Source organism: Brassica napus, chromosome C1 (genome assembly GCF_020379485.1).
Source record: "Brassica napus cultivar Da-Ae chromosome C1, Da-Ae, whole genome shotgun sequence".
Classification (NCBI taxonomy): Eukaryota; Viridiplantae; Streptophyta; class Magnoliopsida; order Brassicales; family Brassicaceae; genus Brassica; species Brassica napus.
In genome coordinates, this window is record NC_063444.1 from 8,634,122 (window position 1) to 8,656,907 (window position 22,786).

A 22,786-nucleotide genomic window follows, 5' to 3' on the forward strand; every position below is an offset into this window, starting at 1 on the left:
CAAAGTATAGAGTGGTCGACAACAAAGGTTCACTTCTTGACCATGTACACACGATGTCAGAAGACATGAGAAAAGACCGGAAAGATCAAAATGGTCCAATTACGGTTCAGTAATAAACTTGGCCGATTTGATTACTCCCTTCCTGCACGTCCAGGAAAGATCACGCATCAGATGCGTATACTAAAGAACCTACACTAAGGTTCACATCAGGGGGAGTAGTACGTGTTGTACTCTTTTTCCTTCATCATGGTTTTGTCCCACTGGGTTTTCCTGATAAGGTTTTAATGAGGCAACATTAAGCGTATTACAATCCATGAATGGTTATGGCATCCAAGGGAGAGTGTTATAATAAAATTGATGGATGTCCATAACCGGTCTGGTCCATAACCGGCCCATACACTTAGAGAGAGAGACGACTCAACCCTAGAGAGAGAGAAAGAGGCGGCTGTGACCTTAGGAGAGAGATAGAGAGGCGGCTTATGATTTGGAGAAAAAAAAACTCTATTTTTTTTTCTTTGTAATTGTTATCTTTCCATTATTATGTATTACTAGTTTTTCTAATCCTAATTGGTTTAGGTTTTGGATACTTTTTTTTTTATTTATCTTGTAATCCTCTAAATCGTTTGTTTTAGAACAATTTTCAAATAGTAAGATTGTTTTTTATTTATTTATTTATTTAAGTTTCTCATTTGTCTAGAATGGCTCGCAATTTCATGCAATGTAACATGCGAATATCGTTACCGTCTATTTAAAACTCTTGTGTCAAGTAGTCAAAAAAGGAAACCCTAGAAGACTACTAAGATAGTGTTCGGCGAACTTGTCTCGAGTCACTAACATCGCCTTCCAGTATGGCTTTACACGGTTTCCCATTTTTATGTATTTCTATCAAATTTTACGTTTCGGTTTTATCTTTTTAACTAAGTTCAGTATATTTTACTTAGATATACTTTATTTGTAATTAAGATTATTATTTTATATGATTTATGGTTTGTGTTTTAGTTTTTTATTTGCAAGAAATGTATATGAGATATACTATTTTCTTAATCTAAAATTAACCAAAAAACTAATTTTTACTATTAGTATAATTTTAGTCTCTCTCTCTCTCTCTCTCTATCTCTCTCTATTCACGCTATGAGTGTGTTAGTAAACAAATATACATAAATATATCAGTTAAAGAGTATTTCAAAATGTTTAGCTTACTTAAAATTTAAGGTGATATTAACTTTTATTGTGTATGTTTTGTTATTCTTTTTATAGATCATGATCATCTTAATATTAAAATGTTCATGAATACATAATAGTTTTACATATGTTCTTTGTTTATTCTACTGTAATTATGATAATTTTGATAATAAGTAAAATAATTTTTAATACAAAAATCGTAGATTATATTTTTCTTATGAATATTTTTAAAATTTATGTCTTTGATATATATTATTAATTATGTGCTAAAATATTATTTTAGGTTGATGTCCAATGAAACATTATTTTCATATATATATATATATATATATATTTGAAACTATTTTTTTCATATCGTATTGTGAATTTTCTTTCAAATGTGTCAACGATGTGATTGTTTTTTTTATTAGGCTAGCAGATGTCATTTGTCGAGAAGAGAGTATATATGTTATGGGAAGTGAGTGTTCTATATAAGGCATAAGTTAGTGTTTGGACAAAACTACAACGCTTTAATGTCATGTAAGAACATGTTTAGTATTCCACACTCAGCTCATTCGTCCACCGTCCTCATTTTATTGTGATATATGCAGACTCAAACTTAAAAGTATAATAAGAAAAATGCATTCTATGTATATATCAAAACTCAGCCAATTTTGGAGACACAGAAGCAGCCAAGTTAAATAGAATTCACAGTCCAGTAGTCGGTATGGAAAAAATGTAATTGAAATATATTCACAAATCACAATCATGCATACTCACACAGGATTCTATATCCATAAGTGTCTGCACTAACTGTTGTATCCTTGAGATCAGGGCTAACAACCTTTTAGGGATCCACATTAATGAAAAATCAACACAAAGATGTTGGAAATTATTATGAGCTAAAGATAAATAGATCTTTTAAAAAATGTTCACTAAAAAAAGTTATCTTCCCTCTTCTATTGTCTTCCTCTTTCTCTTATTCTCTGTTTATTCTGTTTCTCATCTCATTTTTTCTGTTTCTTATCACTTTTCTGTCACAATCCGTTAAGTACAACCGTGAGCTTAACAAATTTGTTTCATCACATTTAAGAGAAATGAACTGATGATTTTTTTTGGAAGAAAACCTTTGTATTTATAATGGAGGATTAACACAAAGGAATGAATGAATGGATTCACTGAATGTGAGATCGTGTGAGAAGTAGAGAGTAGGTATTAATGTGAATGTTAATAAAGATACATGAACCAAGTTAATTTTCGTAACGGCGCCAGATTAAAGAAGTCTATTCGGCTTACTGACATTGATCGGAATCGTTCGTCACCGGTGAAACCGTTGAATTTCTATTGACAGTTGACTGAACGGGAATTGTTGCTCGGCGGCCACTTCCCCTAAGTTTCGTATACAGTTTTTTTAGAGAATATGTATTTGGACCGTAGTAAACACATAAACCCCATTAGATTCAAAAATTAATGAAACATTAACTTTTGATTGACCATGATACGTGTCGTCACCACAGACTCCAAATTAGTGACATGAAATCTGATGTGGATGACCTAGGAGTGAAGGAAACCCTTCTTCGTGTATATATATATTCTAATGACGTGCAGTTATATTTAGTATTTAATCTACAACGGTCGTGTTTATCATCTGTATTAATTATTAAGGGTCATATGAATATATGCAAATACTTATAAAAAAAATATGTATGCAAATAAGAACGTAAGTATATGTTTTGAGTAATACGATCATAAAAAAAAAAGAGTAATACGATCATAAAACACTAAAGTTAATTGATTTGCGGAAATCCTTTTCATCTAGCTAGCGATTTATCAGTGGTTAATTAATTTCTACATTATGTATAGATTTCAAATTCCAGTGCAGATTAGTGGGAACTGGGAACATATCAGAAAGTTCGTTAATTGTCATGGTTTAACATGGTACAATTTTTTTTATTGAATTATATGTTGAAACGTTTAATATATAAGTGCTGCAAAAAAGTTACATTCATTTTTTGAAAAAGTTACATTCATTCGTCGTCACAAGATCATCATATGTAATAAGTAATAAATAATAAGTTAAATATATATATATATATATATATATATATCTTAAATGATGTTAAAAACATAAACAATGATTTCAGTTTATGTAAATCAGATCTCTACAAATTTCAGACTTATTGTGCGTTAAAATATTATATGTGTATAATTTATTGGACGGAATTACAATGAAAGTGAGTGGCGCTAACGTGCGACATCTGAATGTGGTATAAGATTGGATCTTTTGAGATTGTTGTGTGCTTTAAGAAAAAATAAGTTCCTCAAGTTGTTTTTGTGAAGGGATTAATAAACACCAACCAGAAAATGTGATATGTATATAAACTTAATCAATAAAAAAATAAACTGATTTAAATATACGAACTAATTAAAATACCAAATACAATGAGCTCTATTTAGCAATCTAAAAACAAGACTATTTATAACACTTCGGACTCCAATAGTTTAATGTAGAGAATAGTAACAAAGAATAATGAGCTCTAACCGCTTTTTTGTTGAAATAGGTCAAACGAGTGAACGACAAATAAGTTTACGCGAATTCATGTGAACTGGTAGAGAGAGTTTCACGAGTAAATGGTGGTCTCGTTTTGGTAATACTAGTAGTAACGTATCTGGAAGAAAACGCATAGAACCGGAAATAATAATCCTCATCATCGGGAAGTTTACTACACGCGCCACCGTCAAAGTTCAGTGAATAGCTCATTGGATCGTACCGCCATTGCAGCGAACTCCCCTGTCTCCGAGCAGCCGTCGCCGACACCAGTAACCTCCCCTTTCTCTTCAGTTTTCTGATGAGTTTCGTAAGGCACGTGAAGCAGCAGTTTGGCCGCGGAGTAGGAACATCGGACTTCTTAGTCACGGTAGTTGAGGCAGCGATCTTGCCGTCGGTTATTTGCCGGGAAAAAGCCATTTATGTGAGTTGTCGGAAAGTGGAGAGGTAGTGAGAGTATTATGATGAAGAGAATCTGTGATATATAATCTGACAAGCGTATGTGTATGTCTATATATAATTGTATGTAATATATATACAACCTACTTGATGTATATATAAAACACTATATGATTTATATATTTAAGAGAAAGACAGTATACTCTTTTTTGGCCCAAACAAAAGAAAATCTCAATGCTTCTTGTAAGTGTGAATGGGAAACCCGAAAACATGTAGCATTATTTTATACAGTTCCTCTATAGTTTGTTTCTAGTTCAATTAGTTTTAAAATACCCTAGATTTATAGTTAGGTCTTAGAGGAAATTCACATCTTTTCAAGTCTTATTTAATTTGTTTTTATATTCTTGCTTTTTAGATCAATATAATGAGATTTAAAATATTTTCGTACCTGACTACTATTATAACAAATAAAAAGGAATTACTAATAAAAAAAATTATTTGAATACCATGATCCATGTTCTTTTACTTTAGTTTAATCAATTTTTAGTACTTAGTGAACGTCTCATATTGCAAAAAGAAGAGTAATTTTTCACAAATTTTGGAAACTAGTTGGGGGTTCAGATTGAAATTCTCCCAATCAGCATAAAGAAACATAAAAACTGCTAGAAATAATAGTAAGCACAAGCCGATGTTTTCTCTATATATATAGACAAAACCTAGATGTAAATTTTTTTCGTAGTTCATTTTGTTTGTAACTATAATCTATCGACTTGGCAGACTACCAATACTAAATTGTTGCTTAATTAATCTTCACTCCCATATTCTACCAATATATACAAGTACTTACATGTATATGCTATATGTTCAAAATACGTTTTGAGTGTATATACTGCTATTGATTAGTCAATAAATAATGGTAGGTATGCAGTGCACATGGCTAGGAATCAAACACATGAAGATGAGTCAAGATTTCGCTTTCTTCTCCTTTCTCCTCCTATGTCTCGTTTTCTATTTATCAATTGCATTGGCCCATTGTTTTTGATGGTTGGTTTAATAATTAATCAATTTCAATTTTCATCACGGTTTATGCACAAGTGGAAATTTCAGGTTTTTAAAAGAAATAAAAAAGAAAAGAAAAGAAACCGGCCCATGTGACAACGGTACACATATCATAATATTTATATGTGTGATTATAGGCTTGCATAGAAATATGCGCCCATTTTGTGTTAAAAAAATAGTTTTTTTCTTCGACAAAGAAAAATGTCAGTAGTTTTTTATGTTCTTTGATAACATGTTAGTAGTTCATACTTTATAGTGACTTTGTCGATCTAATCCATTGTGGATCTGTAGATACAGGTGGTGCAATAAAGATAACTACAAGTACATTCCTTGAAATCTATTAGAGATAAAGTTTAGATCTTGATAAATAAATAAAATAACAACAACCCCTTTGTAGTTATGTTCAAGATCTAATATATGGTTTTGAGCAAAAAAAAAGAAGAAGAAACTGTGTGGTGCTCATGTATAAAGTATAACGAGGTTGGTCCAAAATATTTTGAAAAAATAACTTAGATATATTTGGAGCAAAAGGTAAATAAAGTAAATATAAAGTATAGTCATCAATCCTCATCAAGACATTATTAACAAATAATATATTCATAGACTTCGTGTATAAAGCACGTGACCAGCAGTTTAGCATCACATCATTTGAACCATAAACCATGTTAATAAAAGATTATGATGTTAAGAGAATTCTCATAACTTTGTATATGATAGTTTCTTGTACTACTCGAAGAGACCTTATTTTAAAATATAACTAGATAATGATCCGCGAATTATTTTAAGCACTAATAATTTAACAAATAGTTTGTTAATTTGTAAGAATTTTATAAATTTAAAATATTTTTGCATTTAAATCAGTATTTTTAAATTCAACCCGAACATGTGGTCAAATCGGTTAATCCGGTCATCCGATAATTTGATTTAGGTTTTTTAACCGATTTAATTTATATCATTATAGTTTCATAATTTTCACCTTTTAATTTAAATTTTTATAGTTCATTGTTTTGTAATTTTATGAAATTATAAAGTCTCTACAAAATTTTGATAGAGAAAATGATAGATATAAGATAATTAACAACTATAAATATGTCTTGATCATATTACTCCCTTTTATATTGTATAATTAATTTTATTATAATTATGTTGTGTAATTTATCTTGTTAATAATTTATATTATAATCGGTTTAAATTTCTTGTTGAGCATTTTTATTTAGATAACATATATTTTGAACATTTTTCATAATTACTTTTGTTATTAGATTTATTGTGCAATGTATAACGTTTATATATATATAATGGCTATTATTGAATTATTAAGTTACTTAAATAAATGATATAACTATTATTTAGTAATATAAATAAGATAATCTGTTAATTTAATTAATTTATTATTGATTAAAATGTTTTTGTAGTATTTAAACCTGTTAAAATAAATTCAATTTATTTTCATTATTTTATAAATTATTTAAAATTTTCAGTTATTTAATTTATCTAAATGATTTGAAAGAAAATTGTTAGAAATTCTTAAAAAGATGAGTTCTAATGTTTTATATAGTTTGGATACAAGATTAGTTTTAACGTTGTTTGGAAACATGACTAATAGTATAAAGAAAAAAATATATTGTTTGGAAGCTTGATAGTAGTATAAAAAAATTAAATTAGTGATTTAACGTAGGTTTAACTATAAAGTAGAAAGATGTATTTAATTTAAAAACTTACAAAATAAAAGTTAAGTCCAATCCAATGTTCTGTTTTAATAATATAGAAGAATATCCGTTGGAAAAGAAGAATTTAACAGAAATCTCAAATCTCTGATCATAATTAACTTCTTGGTGATTTTCTTTGCAATAACTTGCCTTCCAAGAGCAGAAAATCATCTTATTATTTCGAACACTGTAACATTTTTTCCCTTTTTTTAAGTGAAAATTATACGTATGAGAAGCTGAAAAAGTTGTTGACAGAAAAAACAGAGAGCGAAAAGTCAACAACACATGTGTAGTATACTCGTGGATGCATTTATTATCGAATCAAACAGACATTCTTATTTTTTTGGGTAGTAACATACTTTTTTTTCTCTTTTGATCAAAGGGTAGTAACATACTCTTAAGACATCTTTTGTTGGCATGCATTCAATAATTCATCACTTTCTTTAGATTGTTGATTTGTTTCTGCATATTTCCTCAAAAGGGGAAACAACATCTCAACATACATAAGTTACAAAAGAGAATTGGAATTCAATAAAAGATGTTGCAACTTGTTATATGACCTAACCTGAAAATATTTTCCAAAAAAAAGACTTGGTAAAAAGATGCCTTTTTATCTCTTTATAAATTAAATTTTGAAATATAGTATTAATGATACAGTAAAACCTTTAGTAATGTTAACATTATGATAACTTGTTAATTTATAGAGTTATTAATTTTAAAAACATTTTATTTCAGATTATATTTCTATAATATTTTATTTTAATTTTTAAAAGAAGGAAATTTGATTTAAAGGTATTATATACTCGCTCTGTTTCATTATAAGTGTCGTTTTAGGTTTTGGCACACGGATTAAGGAAACAATTAATTTTGTACATTTCCTATAAAAAAATACTATTACCTATACACCTAACCATATTTTAACCAATAGAAAAATAAATTTTGCATAAAATTAATAAATTTTGCATAAAATTAATAAATTTTGCATAAAATTAATAAATTTTGCATAAAATTAATAAATTTTGCATTGAAAATCGAAAACGACATTTATTTTATAACGAAAAAAATTCTCTAAAACGACACTTAATATGAAACGGAGGGAGTACTAATTAAATTTTGTAGATTCACATGCGTATTTATTACTTGATATTGGAATCACATATCCTAAAATATATGGCATTTTTTTTTGTAATTTGATAAATTAACACTAAAATATTTGAAAAAGTGAGAGATGAATTTTGTTTTGAAAAAAAAAAATGTAATGTCTTGTCTATATTGATATAAGCTTTGAAAAACAAACAAACAAAACAATGTTTTTATGTTTATATGAAGTTTAAACAAGCTTTATATATATTTATAATTTATAGTGTTAGTAGGACCATGTATAAACTTAAGAGTTTTTAAAAATTATTATCTTATTATTTTAGTTTACATTGACATGACTCAAGACTGGAAATTTTTTGAAAAACTTGTTGAAATGCACTAAGTTGGACACCATTTTTAAAAATTTCTCAAATCAAAATTATTCTAAATATTTATGATTAGGATTTAGTTATTATTGTTTAGTGTTTAATATTTAGATGATGGAGTTAGATTTAACTATTAAACATTTATTTATAAATGATTTAAAAGAATTAATTTTATTTTTTCATTATAAACTTAAAGTATTTATAAAAATGAGAAATTTTATGTTAACCCTAGGGATATAAGTGTCTTTTACCTTTCATTAAACCCTACTCCACTCTCAACTTTAAACCCTAAGTCTAGATTAGTTAACCCTAGGGATATAAGTGTCTTTTACCTTTCATTAAAAGTAAGGATAAAAGTGATTAGTGTAAATATGAAAAGTGGTACTATGAATGTAGTATTTATGGCAATTTTTCATATAAAAAATGATTATCATTTAAAGATTAATTGAAAAATGGTATAAAATTTAAGCTGAAGTCAAAATTTTCAGCAAAATTTATTAATTTATATGTTTATTGGGAAATTGACACAAATATCACATTCATAATACCACTTTTCATATATACACTAATCATTTTTACTTTCACTTTTAATGAAGGGTAAAAGATATTTACACCAATATGATTAACAAATCTAGATTTAGGGTTTAGAGTTGAGGGGTGGGATAGGGTTTTTGGAATGTGAAATTTATGATTCTAATAAATATATAAATAATACTTAAAAAAGATAAAAAAAAATTTAAAAATAGTTTCAAACATAATTTTCGATTTTCAAAAAGAAATTTTTTAAAAAAAAAGTTTGAAGAAAAAAATTATTAAAAAAATTTGTAAGAAATTTGAATTTGAAAAAGTATAATTTGAAAACATAAATTTTTTTTATTTATTGTTTAAATAATGATTTATTATATATATATATAGAAAACAAGGGTATAAGAGCTTTTTGCCACTTAATGAAGAAGATATTTTTGAAAATGTCCATTTAGTGGTGTTAAAGATGAAAAGTGGTAGCACGAAAGTAGTAAATACAAAATTTCTCCATGTTTATTAATACATCAAGTATTAAATTATATAGTTTCTATTGTATATTACTAGGAGTTCCTTTGAGTAAACTATTTATTGAAGTCATTGGAGTACTTTGCAAGTCGCAAAGATAACTTTGAAAGTTATCTATTTCTTCTAGTTAGTAAAATTTAGTATTTATTAACGAAAAACATATAGAAACAGTACGATTTTGACAAAATAGTTTGTATCCAATTGATATGTACATTTCCACCTCTCGAAACAGAGTAATAATAGCCCGAATCTAACTTATATTCGTTGCTTTACACGACAAGAGAGAAGTGAAAAAAGAGTTGTCACAAGACATCAAATCCAAAAATGCAAAAAGAAGACACTGAATCTTTGGCTTTTTTTTCTCTGATCATCACAGAGAGAAAGAGATTCATAAAGATTTTTGTCTAAAGATCATTCAACTTGCTTTGACCTGTAGTTTTAAAAGATCCAACGGCCTTCTTCTAGCTTCAGATTAGGCCTCCAAGCTCTTCGTGAACATCATCGTTGTGGAACCCATTCTGTCATCTGCAAACCCACAGGCTTTGAAGAATGGCCTAACACAAAAAGTTCATTTGTCATCAATAGACATGCATAACTACTCTCCACTAACATTTAGATTCAATCTGATAATAACAAATATTAACAATCCCATTCATACTCAAGATATCATCACTAACATCACCAAAACATTGGTCAGCATAGATCACACAATATAAATCTTTCGATCCAAAAAAAAAACTAGCGATGAAAGGATCACACAGAACTCACAAGCTACTAATAAGAGCAACCTTATTGCAGAGGTTTTAAAGATTATCATAATTTTTTTTTAATTTAATTTGATTTAGGTAATTAAATATAAATGACAGAAATAGAGATTATTCCACTTACACAGAGATACTTTTCATAGTATCTAGTAAGGTTCTTAAATAAGAACTTTGGAGAACCCCTACTCACACTTTTCCTAACTTCTTAATGTTTAATCATCTCCTCAATGGAGATGCTCTAATTAAGGATGGGTCTTACTTATGCCAGCGGCAAAGACAGTACCTTTCATGCTCGAAGCAGAGAGCTGCTATGTCGTAGATGTCTCTGCTTGTGAGAAGCCTATTAGAACCCTTTTTTTCAATGAACGAGACAATTTGATATTTCAAAGTAAAGCAAGATCATAGTAGAAAAGTCTCATCAAACCTGGTGATTCTGTTAACAATCAGTTTACCAATCCCCATTCGTTGTAGTGAAGGTAAAACCTGGAAGACACTGAAACCAAGTTACACCTCTTAGCACCAAAACACAAGGTACTACATCTCAAAGTAGACCTGGTAATGAAAGCAAAATTCAACTAAACAATCTTTGAAACTTGTGAATATAGATAAAAAGTACCATTAGATCGTGAACAGAAGCGGTCAAGCCATAATCAGAATAGGCACGACCAAACCCAACAAGCTGGCCATTTGTAGGATTGAGAGGCAGCACGTCCTGAAACATATCTCCCAGAGAACTCTCATCCTTGTTTTGTTTCCTTGAATCTGAAGACAAACTTTCTTCTTCAGCATCATCATCATTAACACTGGCGCTCTCTTCAACAAGAACAGCGTGATGAGGTTTGCAAAACACAGAGACAACAACATCGCTGCGGGAGATAGCTGTACGCAGCTTCTTCATGTCAACGATGCCACTACCATTCTTGGAGAAACGGTGGCAAGAGTGGTCACAACGTGAATACAAATGCCTCAGCTCCTCTAGATTTACGTCTTTCTTCAAGGTAGAGATAAAAATTGGTATCGAACGAGGCAATGCAGATGCAGCATCATCACATTTGCTTCTTCTTACCCACCTCAGTTCCATAGATACAAGAGATGCATTACCAACACAAACCGCAAAAACCATTTCTTTAATCAATCTTGATCACACAACGTTCCACCATCTAATACATGAAAAAAAAAAAAATCAAATCTTTCAGCACCGGAGTTCTATATCTCTATCAGAATTGGCTCTAAAGCATTCTATAAACGAAAATGAGCTAAATCAACATTCAAAGTCGCATACTTTCCTGAGAAAACTAACTACCAGAAGCGTAAAGTTCGAAACTTTGATCTTAGATTCTAATGAAAATCGATAAAAGATGAAACCTTTGTGAATCTGCAGAGAGGTGAACTAAGATAAACGAGACTCCCAACTGTGTGGCTCAAGATTTTTCTTGGCGTTACAAAACAATCCGGTTATCAACAATTAGAATCCGGTTTAGTATGTCAATAACCGGAGAAGTGGTGAGAATAAGCCAATCAAAGGCCTAACATAACCACCAGTATAAAAAAGGCGAGTACGACGGAAGAGACGACTGTTTTTTTTTTTTTTTGATAAATCTTATCGGCTGATCCGGTCGGTCCCGGGACTAGCCCGAAAGCGTACCACACTGCCTGATCCGAGTTTGAAATATCTTCCGACTAATGCCAGGGATAGACCAATCATCTGTTACGGCCCACCATGTAAACCATGTAAACTGATAATTTAGTTCCCAGTGGGAATCGAATCCAGTAGTGGGTACACACCAAACCCCAAGAGATTGCCGCCAGGTACCGCAGCTTGGTTGAGACGACTGTTCTTCGCCCTAAAGATCAAAACTTTGCTGAAACGAAGATCGACTCTGTACTCGCCACCAGTCATCACTCTCTTCTTTCCTCCTCTCATGTAACTGTTTTCCCCTGTTTTGTACCGTAGTTAGTGCGCATCGATCTGTGTTGCTTACGTGTCGTTTCTTGTGTTTTGTTTTGATTGTTTTGTCTTAAATCTATTAACTATTTGGTTTTGAGCTGATTGTGGATATTAAAGGTTTTGACTTTAGGATTCGTTTCCATATCTGAAGCTGTTCTGCTTTACATTGATGACGTAAAGCTTCCAACTTTGGATGACTAACCAACTCTGTGTTCACAGGTTTAGTTTGATTCTAGAGACTTAGTTTAAAGGGTGAAGCAAAGCTTCATTTTAATGGAGATTGATCTCGAAATGTCATCAGAAGAATGTGATGATGATCAAAGGATCAATAAAGGTCTAGAGTTTGAATCCAAAGAGGAAGCCTTTGAGTTCTACAAAGAATACGCTAAATCTATCGGTTTCAACACCATTATAAAAGCTAGCCGTCGTTCAAGAATGTCTGGGAAGTTCATCGACGCCAAGTTCGTCTGTACACGCTACGGAACCAAGAAAACAGATGAAGAAGAAGAAGAAGACATAAACATCCCTCAAGCGAGAAAACGCGGTAGAAGAATCAACCATTCTTCCTCCAAAACTGATTGTAAAGCGTGCTTACACGTCAAGAAAAGACAAGATGGGAGGTGGGTGATTCGGGCTTTGGTCAAGGAGCATAACCACGAGACCTTCCCCCCTGGTCAAGTTAGTTCCATAAGAGATTCTTATGGGCGGGAAAGAGAGATGAAGAAGAGCAGAAAGTTTCAAGCTTTGGAGGGTGGAGACGTTGAGAGACTCCTAAGCTTCTTTACGGATATGCAAGCTGAGAATCCTTTCTTCTTCTACTCCGTTGATCAGTGTCTAAGAAGCGTCTTTTGGGTTGACGCAAAGGGGAGACTGGACTACGCTTGTTTCTCTGATGTTGTGTCTGTAGACACTACGTTCGTTAAGAACGAGTATAAGCTTCCTCTTGTGGCTTTTATTGGAGTTAACCACCACGGACAGTTCTTGTTGCTTGGTTGTGGACTGTTATTAGACGATGAGTCTACTAAATCTGGATTCGTTTGGCTTTTTGGGGCATGGTTAAAGGCGATGAACGGACGTCAACCTAGAGTTATACTCACCAAACACGACCAGACCCTCAAAGAAGCTGTTTCAGAAGCTTTGCCAGCGTCTAGACATTGTTTTAACACGTGGGATACTCTTGGTCAGATGTCTGAGAAGGTTGGTCAAGGCTTTGTAGATGAGATAAACGAAGTTATCTACGGTTCTTGCAAGGGAGATGAGTTTGAAGAGAGATGGTGTGAGGTGGTTGATAGGTTTGATGTGAGGGACAATGTTTGGATTCAATCTCTGTATGAAGATAGAGAACATTGGGTTCCTGTGTATATGCAAGATGTTTCTCTAGCGGGGATGTGTAGTGCAGATTCTGTTTTGGATAAGTACATTCAAAGGAAGACCACTTTGAGAGCGTTTCTTGATCAGTACAAGAGGATGGTACAAGAGAGGGTTGAAGAGGAAGAGAAGGCTGAGATCGAGACGTTGTGTAAACAGCCTGGTTTGAAGTCTCCTTCACCGTTTGGGAAGCAGATGGCTGAGCTGTACACGCGTGAGATGTTCAAGAGGTTTCAGGTTGAGGTGTTGGGAGGCGTTGCTTGTCATCCGAAGATAGAAAGCGATGATGGTAACAACAAGAAGATGACTTTCAGGGTTCAAGACTATGAGCAGAACCGTGGGTTCGTTGTGGTGTGGAGATCTGAATCATCTGAAGTTGTCTGTTCGTGTAGGTTGTTTGAGTTCAAAGGGTTTCTTTGTAGACACGCGATGATTGTTCTGCAGATGTCTGGAGAACTTAGTGTTCCTTCTCGGTATGTGTTGAATCGTTGGAGAAAAGATGCGAGAAGGAGAGAAGCGGTTGTGTCTGATCTGATCGGTGGTGGTTCAAGTAAGGCTCAGCGGTATACGGATCTTTGTCTCCGGTCTTTGAAGTTGAGTGAGGAAGCATCTTTATCTGAAGAGAGCTATAACACTGTGATGAATGTGCTGAATGAAGCTTTTAGAAAGTGTGAGATCACAAGTAATGTGATCCACAGTGTTGAAGAGTCAGACTCTGATGCAGCTCATGAAGAACATAACAACAACAACTCATTTAATGAGAATGTGGCTGACACAGGACAGGTTAATCTCATGATCATTGTCTTCAAAAGACCAAGGTTTTGGGCTAACGTGGCTTTCTCTTTGTCTAAAGGAACATTCATTACAAGAAGCCTGGAAAGAAACTGATTTGCAAGAACAAAGACACCGGTACTCGATTCTTGACGACTACCTCAGCGCTCAACAAGTGTCACATGAAATGGTACACTAGAAAAGTCCTTTACAGCTATATAATATAAGAAAGTGTCAAACTGCAAACTAACATTGTTAGCTCTTCTCTGTGATCAACAGGGACAAATCAGCATGATGGCCTCAAACCGAAATGGATATTCTACTTCCCATCAAAACATACACTCACTGGTATGTATGTAACTGCTTATATTCTATGGTGTTTAAACTGCTGAAGATCCTTTATTATCTCTCATTGCAGGGACAATCCATAACACAGCAAAGGCTTTATGAAACTGTACGTTGTTCACTGAATCAAGTCTGCATAACCTCAAATATTTATTTCATAGGTGAGCTTTTGAGCTGGTTTAATTAAAATTTAATGTTGAAAATTATGGCAGGATCAATTAAGTTTCAGACCAGATCAAGTTATGTATGAAAGACTTCAGGACATGGTAAAAGACTTGAACTAGACCTTTTGAAGCTAACATTTTTAATATATTTGATTTAAGTTTTGATGGAAAAGAAATGAATGTTTGTGTATAGACAAGTGGTAATGCTAAAAAACTTGTTAGTGGTGGTAAAATGTTTCCTTGTCTATCATGGCTACAAGTTATGCGTTTGCAGAATCTGAGGGTTCTCTACATGTAGCTTTTGAGTCAAGATTATATTAAACAATCCTCCTGATCCTTAACACACACATACATATATATATATATATATATATTACAAAAGAAAATCATGTGAGCATCGGTTAAGACCCAGAGATATCTGAAACTAGTAAGATGCATAGATCTCCTCCTGATCTTTTCGTCACTGCCAAAAAGACTATCTTCGTTTTTGAGACCTCTTCTTGAAAGAAAAAAAATTATCTTTAGATCACCAAAATGATATATTAGTAATTGAATGATTTCATATCCAAAAACTGGCTAAAGAGTGGAAGATTGCCACGCATTTCATTAGTTCACAAGTCTTTCAAATCTCAATATGAGATATATATGATATGTCCCTTCACATCCAGCATTAGATATCGAAAATGTGAAGTTTGTGGGATTAGACTGCCACGGATAGACAAACCACAATCGAAAGAAATTGAAATCTTAAAATCTTATATTATATCAATATAAGCATAATTCACAGAGCTATGCTGAGAATTCGAAACATTGGGTTAGGACATAATTTTATATAGGACATATTTACAAACATTTTCTTCAAAATTTTTAGTAATTTGAACACATATAATATTAAAATATTAATTCATTGATGTCTCCCTTATTATTATTATTATTATTATTATTATTATTATTATTATTTCTTCTTCTTTTTTGTGAAGGAAAACATATACATATTGTTCTTGAACATATCACTATTAATATCACTAGGATTAGTTTCTCTTAATCTGTTATTATTCATTCTAAAAATGCAAAAATAAGCTTTTAGATTGAAAAATTATAATAAATATTATCTTCACTAAAGGCTATATTTGTATGTTACAGTTTTGTTTTCCAAATTAAATATAAAATAATAAAATTCCTTTTGGTAATTATTTTGTCAAAATTCTGTTACACAAGTTTTTTGTTACTTCATTATAGAAAAATTTAGTAAGTAAATAAAGAATATTATTACTTTATTTTACATACGGTATCAGAAAACCTTAGAGCAACATTATTGATTGTCCTTAGTTTTGAGTCCCTAGCTTATTTAAATAGTTTTTGGTTGGTAAGAGACAAAGTTAAGGACAATCCCAAAAGAGTTGTTTATTGGTAGGACTTTTGGTTGTCTCTTAGTAATTTAATTATTTATTTTAATAAGAAATGACATATAAAAGATAAGTTTAAAATAAAACATATAACATTAAAATTGAAACATAAGCAAGTGTGAGTTATAACTTCATCGGGAGTGTCTTCGATCCTGATACAAATAGGATACAAACAGACTCATGTGTCTCTTTATGAATTTAGTGGCATTTGCTAGCTGATACATTGCCTTTGGTTTCAATATATGACAAGAAATAACCAATAAAGAAAACTACAAATTACAAAACGCATGAACAAATAAATATATATATCAAATAGGAAAATACAAGGTGACCATTTTTCTACTACACACACTATAAATTGAGTTATCTACCATGTGACACAATACACCAAATGCACAGAGAGATCATATAGCCAATGGTAACTCCTTATAGCAGCTGAGCTGAGAGATTAAAGCTTATATATGCGGTAAGGTCTGGTTTACATTGATGTGGGAAGGATGAGGTATAAAACCACACTTACTTTATAGCTGATATACACAGTTGTTGTGAGCAAGAAGTCCATCAAGAAAGATATATCACTTGTTTGGTTCTTGGCCAAAGATCCCATACAAGAGCTAAGAGCTTAAGTGTTCTGAACCTTCCTCTGCAACATCAGACTATATCAAGGTTAGATTACATATGTTTCAGTGTGTGTAATATACGTCTCAGAAAGCACAAAAATCCTCATTCTAATCACCGGAATGCTTAAAGAAGTAACACACAACAACATCGAATATTTCTAACAAGCATGAAAGTTATGATAAATTTAACACTTACAGAAGGTTCGAAATCAGGATTTGACATATTCACTGTGAGGTTTCTCATCAATAGCAATACCTGCCACGCATACAGCGATTAGTCAAGGGTACTATATCAAGAACAATCAACTGGCAGCTACGTATATGCACCAGGAAACTTAAACAAGAAAATACTGAACCAAGGTTGTTTATTTGGCCAACATCTCCACAGAATCATGGTACCATACTACCAAGCAAACTTTGTTTACAGAATCATGGTAAAACAGCTAGATTATTCACCTTCGAATCGCGGAAAAAGCTGTGGATGAAACAACAGATCCTCTGGACTGCGATCGAAATCAACGAGAGGAGAACCGTCGAGAGAGAAGCGCTGTCGAGAGAGATGCGGCGAGAGAGAACCGCCGTCGAGAGAGCCGCTCGAATCGTCGCCGCTTGAATCGCCGTCGAGAGAGAACCAATTTGTTTTCGAAGTGAATCTCGGACACAACTCGTTTTTCTCCTACTAAAAATCATCGCCCATTCGCAAACCTACACGTGGCTCATAAGGACGACACCGAAAATTTCTTAATAAAGGGGCGTCCTTATTCTTATTGGCTATTTTTCATTTAATTATGAGTGTTTAATTGCTAAGATATCCCCCTAAGGACGCCGATAATCTTGCCCTTAGCATGACTCTGATAACTTACGCCCAAAATCTAGATTAAAATGGAAGATTACCACAGTGTTAAAAAAAAATGGAAGATTACCATACAATTATATATTAGCCCACAAGCCTTTCAAGTCTCAATGTGAGATATTTGATAGGATAGACTGAGAGATCACGAACATTTTTGGTATGATCACGAACATGTCCTGAAGTTTCTCTTGAATCATTTACTCGGGTTGACATGGACTGAGAGATCACGTTATGTCGGGTTTGAACTCGGGTTGTGTCACATAATTAAGAAATGTTTTGTGTATCAAAAGTATAATAGTTTCTCTAATTTGTTTTTGTATAAACGCAAACACATATTGTGTCAAAACAAATTTAAACCGTACTTTTGTTTAAGATATTAGCATATAGAAAGTATATATAATTAGCCGTTAGTATTCCTGTAATTACTCTGTGGTAACTATCGTATATCTCCTTCCATCTTTGTATATTCTCTGTATATATAAACAGAGCTCCTCTTCTTAATGGATTATTCAGTTCTCCAAAGCCAATATGGTATCAGAGCCCCATAGGTTCTAAACCTAATTTTATTTTATTTTTCTGCTTCTTCTTTCTCTTTCTTGCCGTCTAACATACTCTCTCTCTCTGTTTTTCACGACACCATGACCACTGAATCAACAGCAGAAAGAACTTCTGTGTTCAATAATCAAGATCCACAAGCCACACTTCTGTCTGTAAACATGTCTAGCGTGACAAAACTCACGCATCAAAACTATCTCATGTGGGGAAGACAAGTTCGTGCCTTACTTGAAGGACATGAACTCCAACAGTTCATCGATGGATCTGGTGATGGTGTGCCCTCTCCTACAATTCAAGTGAACGCCGTCTCAAGTCCTAATCCAGCGTATGCTCCATGGAGACGTCAAGATCGGCTGTTGTATAGCGCAATCATTGGTGCCATAACGCTACCGCTTCAAACGATAGTCTCCACTGCCAATACCACAAAAGAAGTATGGGATACGCTTGCTGAAACGTTTGGCAATCCCACTCGAGGCCACATCCGTCAGCTGAAGAACCAGATCAACAAGGGTTTGAAAGGTACGAAGACTATTAGTGAGTACATGCGTGGCATCAAATCTAAAGCCGACGAGCTAGCACTCCTTGGCAAACCAATGGATCCAGAAGATCTTACTGAAAACATTTTAGGAGGCCTCAGTGAAGAATACAAGTCAGAAATCGATGCTGTCAATGGGCGTGACAAACCCATCTCGTTCAATGAACTTTATGAAAGGTTACTTAATAGAGAGGCAATGATCTTGTGCACTGAAACCTCAGCCGTTGCTCCTATTGTTGCACATGCTGCAGACAGTCGCCCACGCTACAATTCACGCACTCCACATCAACAACAAAACCGGTTTCCACACCAGACCTCGCAGCACAACAACCAGTATCACCAGCATCAGAACCGTTTCTCCAAACCATACCTTGGTCGTTGTCAAGCCTGTGGTGCGCACGGACACAGTGCGAAGTACTGCCCAGAATATCGGATCGTCAAAGGAAATGGCTCTGCATCACAGTGGCCATCTTCACACTCAGCTCCTCCACAATGGCAGCAACAACAACAAACTCCTCAGTCCCATCAGTCATGGCAGCCTCGTGCAAATCCAGCCTTGATGTCAGACTCTTCCACATGGCTTCTTGACTCCGGCGCGTCTCATCACATGACCTCTGACCTGGCTAATCTTTCGATGCATACTCCTTACCATGGAGGTGATGACGTCCTCTTAGGTGATGGCTCTGCGTTGCAGATTTCACACTCTGGTTCTAGCTCTCTTCCTTCTTATACTAAACCCTTTTTCATTAATAATATTTTGTGTGTTCCTTCTCTAGACAAAAATCTCATATCAGTTTTTCAATTGTGTAAAGCTAATGATGCGGCTGTTATTTTTACTCCCACTTATTTCCAGGTGAGAGATTTACAAACCGGGGTCCTTCGGGTACAAGGAACACCTAAACATGGCACCTATGAATGGCCAAAAGCTCTCAGCTCCACTCCACCTTCTCTTGCTTTTGCATCTTTAGTGAAAACTACTCTTACCGATTGGCATTCTCGCTTAGGTCATCCGGCTTTATCAATTCTTCAAAAAGTTATTTCTAAGTTTCAGTTACCTCTTGTTTCCAATGTTCTGTTAGCTAAACCTTGCTCCGCTTGTTCTATTAATAAAATGCATAAGTTGCCTTTTTCATCTTCATCTCTAAGATCGTCTCACCCATTAGACATTGTTTTCTCTGATGTTTGGACCTCTCCGATTCACTCGATTGATGGTTTTAAATATTATGTGCTTTTTGTAGATCATTACACTAGGTACACATGGCTTTACCCTTTAAAACAAAAATCTCAGGTTTATGAAGTATTCATTAAGTTCAAAAGTTTAGTTGAAAATCGATTTCAACATAAATTAAGAACTCTATACTCTGATAATGGGGGTGAATACATTGGCCTTGCTGCATTTCTTTCATCGCAGGGCATATCACATATGACAAGCCCTCCTCATACTCCTGAGCATAATGGCATTGCCGAGCGCCGTCATAGACATATAGTCGAAACAGGTCTTGCTCTCATGTCACATGCCTCGATGCCAAAAGGATATTGGTCTTATGCATTTGTCACAGCTGTTTATTTAATCAATAGAATGCCTACTCAAAACTTAGACTTTCAAACACCTTTCGAAAAATTGCATAGACATTCCCCGAATTATCATAAGCTTCGTATTTTTGGTTGTTTATGTTTTCCATGGCTGAAACCTTATGCTACCCATAAGCTTGATGATAGATCAAAACCTTGTGTTTTCTTAGGATATTCATTAACTCAAAGTGCATATCTATGTTTAGACAGATCAACAGGGCGGGTTTACACTTCTCGTCATGTTATCTTTCATGAATCAGTGTTTCCATTTACAACATCTTCTCCAGTGATTGCACAAGTTGATGACTCTGATTTGCATTCTTCTTCTAACGCACCTGTTTCTGTTATTAGTTCGATCTCTAACTTGCAGGTACCAACTCAAACTGTAGTTCCACCTCCACCTCCATCACTGTCCACTCCCCCTACTACAACTGCACCAACCGCCAGTGTTTCAACAGAACCGGTGAATGAAACCAGCGCATCAACTGAGCCATCAGTACCAGTCGCCACTGCATCAAACCCGCCTCTTCCTGCTCCAACAAGGACCAGCAATAGACAACGAAAGCCAGTTCAAAAATTAAATCTCCACACACATGTTGACAGTCCACCAACTACCATCCCTCGCTCTGTTGCAGAAGCCCTAAAATGTCCCTATTGGAGGAAAGCCATGAGCGAAGAGATGGACTCTCAACTTAAAGAAAGAACATGGGATCTTACTGATGCTGCTCAAGCTGCAAATGTGGTAGGATGCAGATGGATATTCACCATTAAAAGAAAACCGGATGGCTCCATTGATAGGTACAAAGCCCGCTTGGTCGCAAAGGGGTTTACACAGAGACCGGGCATAGATTTCCATGATACCTTTAGCCCAGTAGTCAAACCAGCTACAATCCGGATTGTCCTAAGCACAGCCACCAACAAGAACTGGCCATTACGTCAACTAGATGTCAACACGGCGTTTCTGCAAGGACACTTAGAGGAAGAAGTTTTTATGGCTCAGCCTCCTGGGTTCGTTGATAAAGACAACCCCACAGCAGTCTGTAAGCTACGCAAGGCTATATATGGACTAAAACAAGCTCCTAGAGCTTGGTACAATGAGCTACGTAACTTCCTGCTACACTCTGGGTTCATCAACTCTCTTGCCGACGCCTCTCTCTTTATCTACAAGAACAATGGCGTTTACCTCTACATGTTGGTTTATGTCGATGACATAATCATCACCGGAAGCAGTCCATCCCACATAAACCGGTTTATCGATTCCCTTTCTCATCGTTTCTCTATTAAGGACTTAGGTCCTTTATCTTATTTTCTTGGGATTGAAGTATTAAGCTCATCTCAAGGTTTACATTTGTGTCAAAATAGGTACATCACGGATTTATTACAGAGAATGCAGATGTCCAACACAAAGACAGTCTCTACACCGATGTGTCCCAATACATCTCTTTCACTTAATTCCGGTTCAACATTAGATGATCCTACACAATATCGAATGGCGGTAGGCAGCTTGCAATATCTATCGCTCACACGACCAGACATCTCTTTTGCCGTCAACAAACTATCACAGTTCATGCACCAGCCAACGACGGAACACTGGACAGCTGTAAAAAGAGTTCTCCGGTACCTCTCTGGCACAAGATCACATGGGATCTTCTTCTCCAGTCAAAACAGTCCGACATTACATGCCTTTACCGACGCAGATTGGGCTGGGAACTGAGATGACTACACATCAACCGGTGCTTATATTGTCTATCTTGGTAGTCATCCAGTTGCGTGGTCTTCGAAGAAACAGACAGGAGTTGCAAGATCATCGACTGAAGCAGAGTATCGATCAGTTGCAGCGACAGCAGCTGAGCTATGTTGGACCACTTCACTCATAAAGGAACTCGGTCTACCTATATCACAGACACCAGCTATCTACTGTGACAACATGGGAGCCACATACTTAGCCGCAAACCCGGTATTTCATTCTCGCATGAAACATTTAGCTCTAGACTACCACTTTGTTCGGCATCAAGTGCAGAATGGTATAGTCCGGGTCTCTCATGTGTCTACTCATGACCAGTTGGCAGATGCATTAACCAAGCCACTCTCTCGACCTCGATTTGAAGGCCTGTGCATCAAGATTGGACTCTCCTCTGGTGGTCCATCTTGAGGGGGTGTATTAGCATATAGAAAGTATATATAATTAGCCGTTAGTATTCCTGTAATTACTCTGTGGTAACTATCGTATATCTCTTTCCATCTTTGTATATTCTCTGTATATATAAACAGAGCTCCTCTTTTTAATGGATTATTCAGTTCTCCAAAGCCAATATAAGAAGTAGTTAGACTAATCATATATATAATTACTCATAATTTTTTGATGTCCAAAAGCAAATATGAGAAGTAGAAGAAATTTTCCACAAGTTTGAATTCAAACGAAGAATTATCTTTGAGGTTTTCCTTGTAGAAAGATAATATAACTCACATGTCAACTACTTAAATCATAGTCCC

General features: G+C 34.3%; 3 protein-coding genes across 11 annotated transcripts; 1 reads left to right on the forward strand and 2 right to left on the reverse strand.

The window, feature by feature from the left end:
* Nucleotides 1-3,552: 3,552 nt before the first annotated feature.
* Nucleotides 3,553-4,382, reverse strand: LOC106364049. The gene has a single exon (XM_013803693.3). It carries the CDS (start codon nucleotides 4,127-4,129, stop codon nucleotides 3,749-3,751), a length of 381 nt encoding a protein of 126 aa, XP_013659147.1. The 5' UTR covers nucleotides 4,130-4,382; the 3' UTR covers nucleotides 3,553-3,748.
* Nucleotides 4,383-9,552: 5,170 nt separating this feature from the next.
* Nucleotides 9,553-11,713, reverse strand: BNACNNG53710D. Of its 9 annotated transcripts, none has more exons than XR_002655036.2 (5): nucleotides 11,522-11,713; nucleotides 10,773-11,316; nucleotides 10,581-10,649; nucleotides 10,440-10,481; nucleotides 9,553-9,946 (listed from the first exon to the last, which is right to left on the reverse strand). XR_002655036.2 is itself a non-coding variant. In XM_013805453.3 (5 exons), the coding sequence occupies exons 2-5, from the start codon at nucleotides 11,277-11,279 to the stop codon at nucleotides 9,865-9,867; spliced, it is 690 nt and encodes a 229-aa protein (XP_013660907.1). In that variant the 5' UTR covers nucleotides 11,280-11,316; nucleotides 11,522-11,713; the 3' UTR covers nucleotides 9,553-9,864. The 9 variants fall into 9 exon arrangements, 6 of the variants coding, with proteins under 6 accessions (XP_013660907.1, XP_013660904.1, XP_048601487.1 ...); XR_002655035.2 differs by having other exon boundaries at nucleotides 10,440-10,496; XM_013805453.3 differs by having other exon boundaries at nucleotides 10,581-10,639.
* Nucleotides 11,714-11,738: 25 nt separating this feature from the next.
* LOC106365930 (protein FAR1-RELATED SEQUENCE 1) lies at nucleotides 11,739-15,088 on the forward strand. Its single transcript, XM_013805454.3, has 6 exons — nucleotides 11,739-12,080; nucleotides 12,324-14,255; nucleotides 14,326-14,433; nucleotides 14,523-14,591; nucleotides 14,662-14,697; nucleotides 14,801-15,088. The coding sequence occupies exons 2-6, from the start codon at nucleotides 12,378-12,380 to the stop codon at nucleotides 14,870-14,872; spliced, it is 2,163 nt and encodes a 720-aa protein (XP_013660908.1). The 5' UTR covers nucleotides 11,739-12,080; nucleotides 12,324-12,377; the 3' UTR covers nucleotides 14,873-15,088.
* Nucleotides 15,089-22,786: the final 7,698 nt, after the last annotated feature.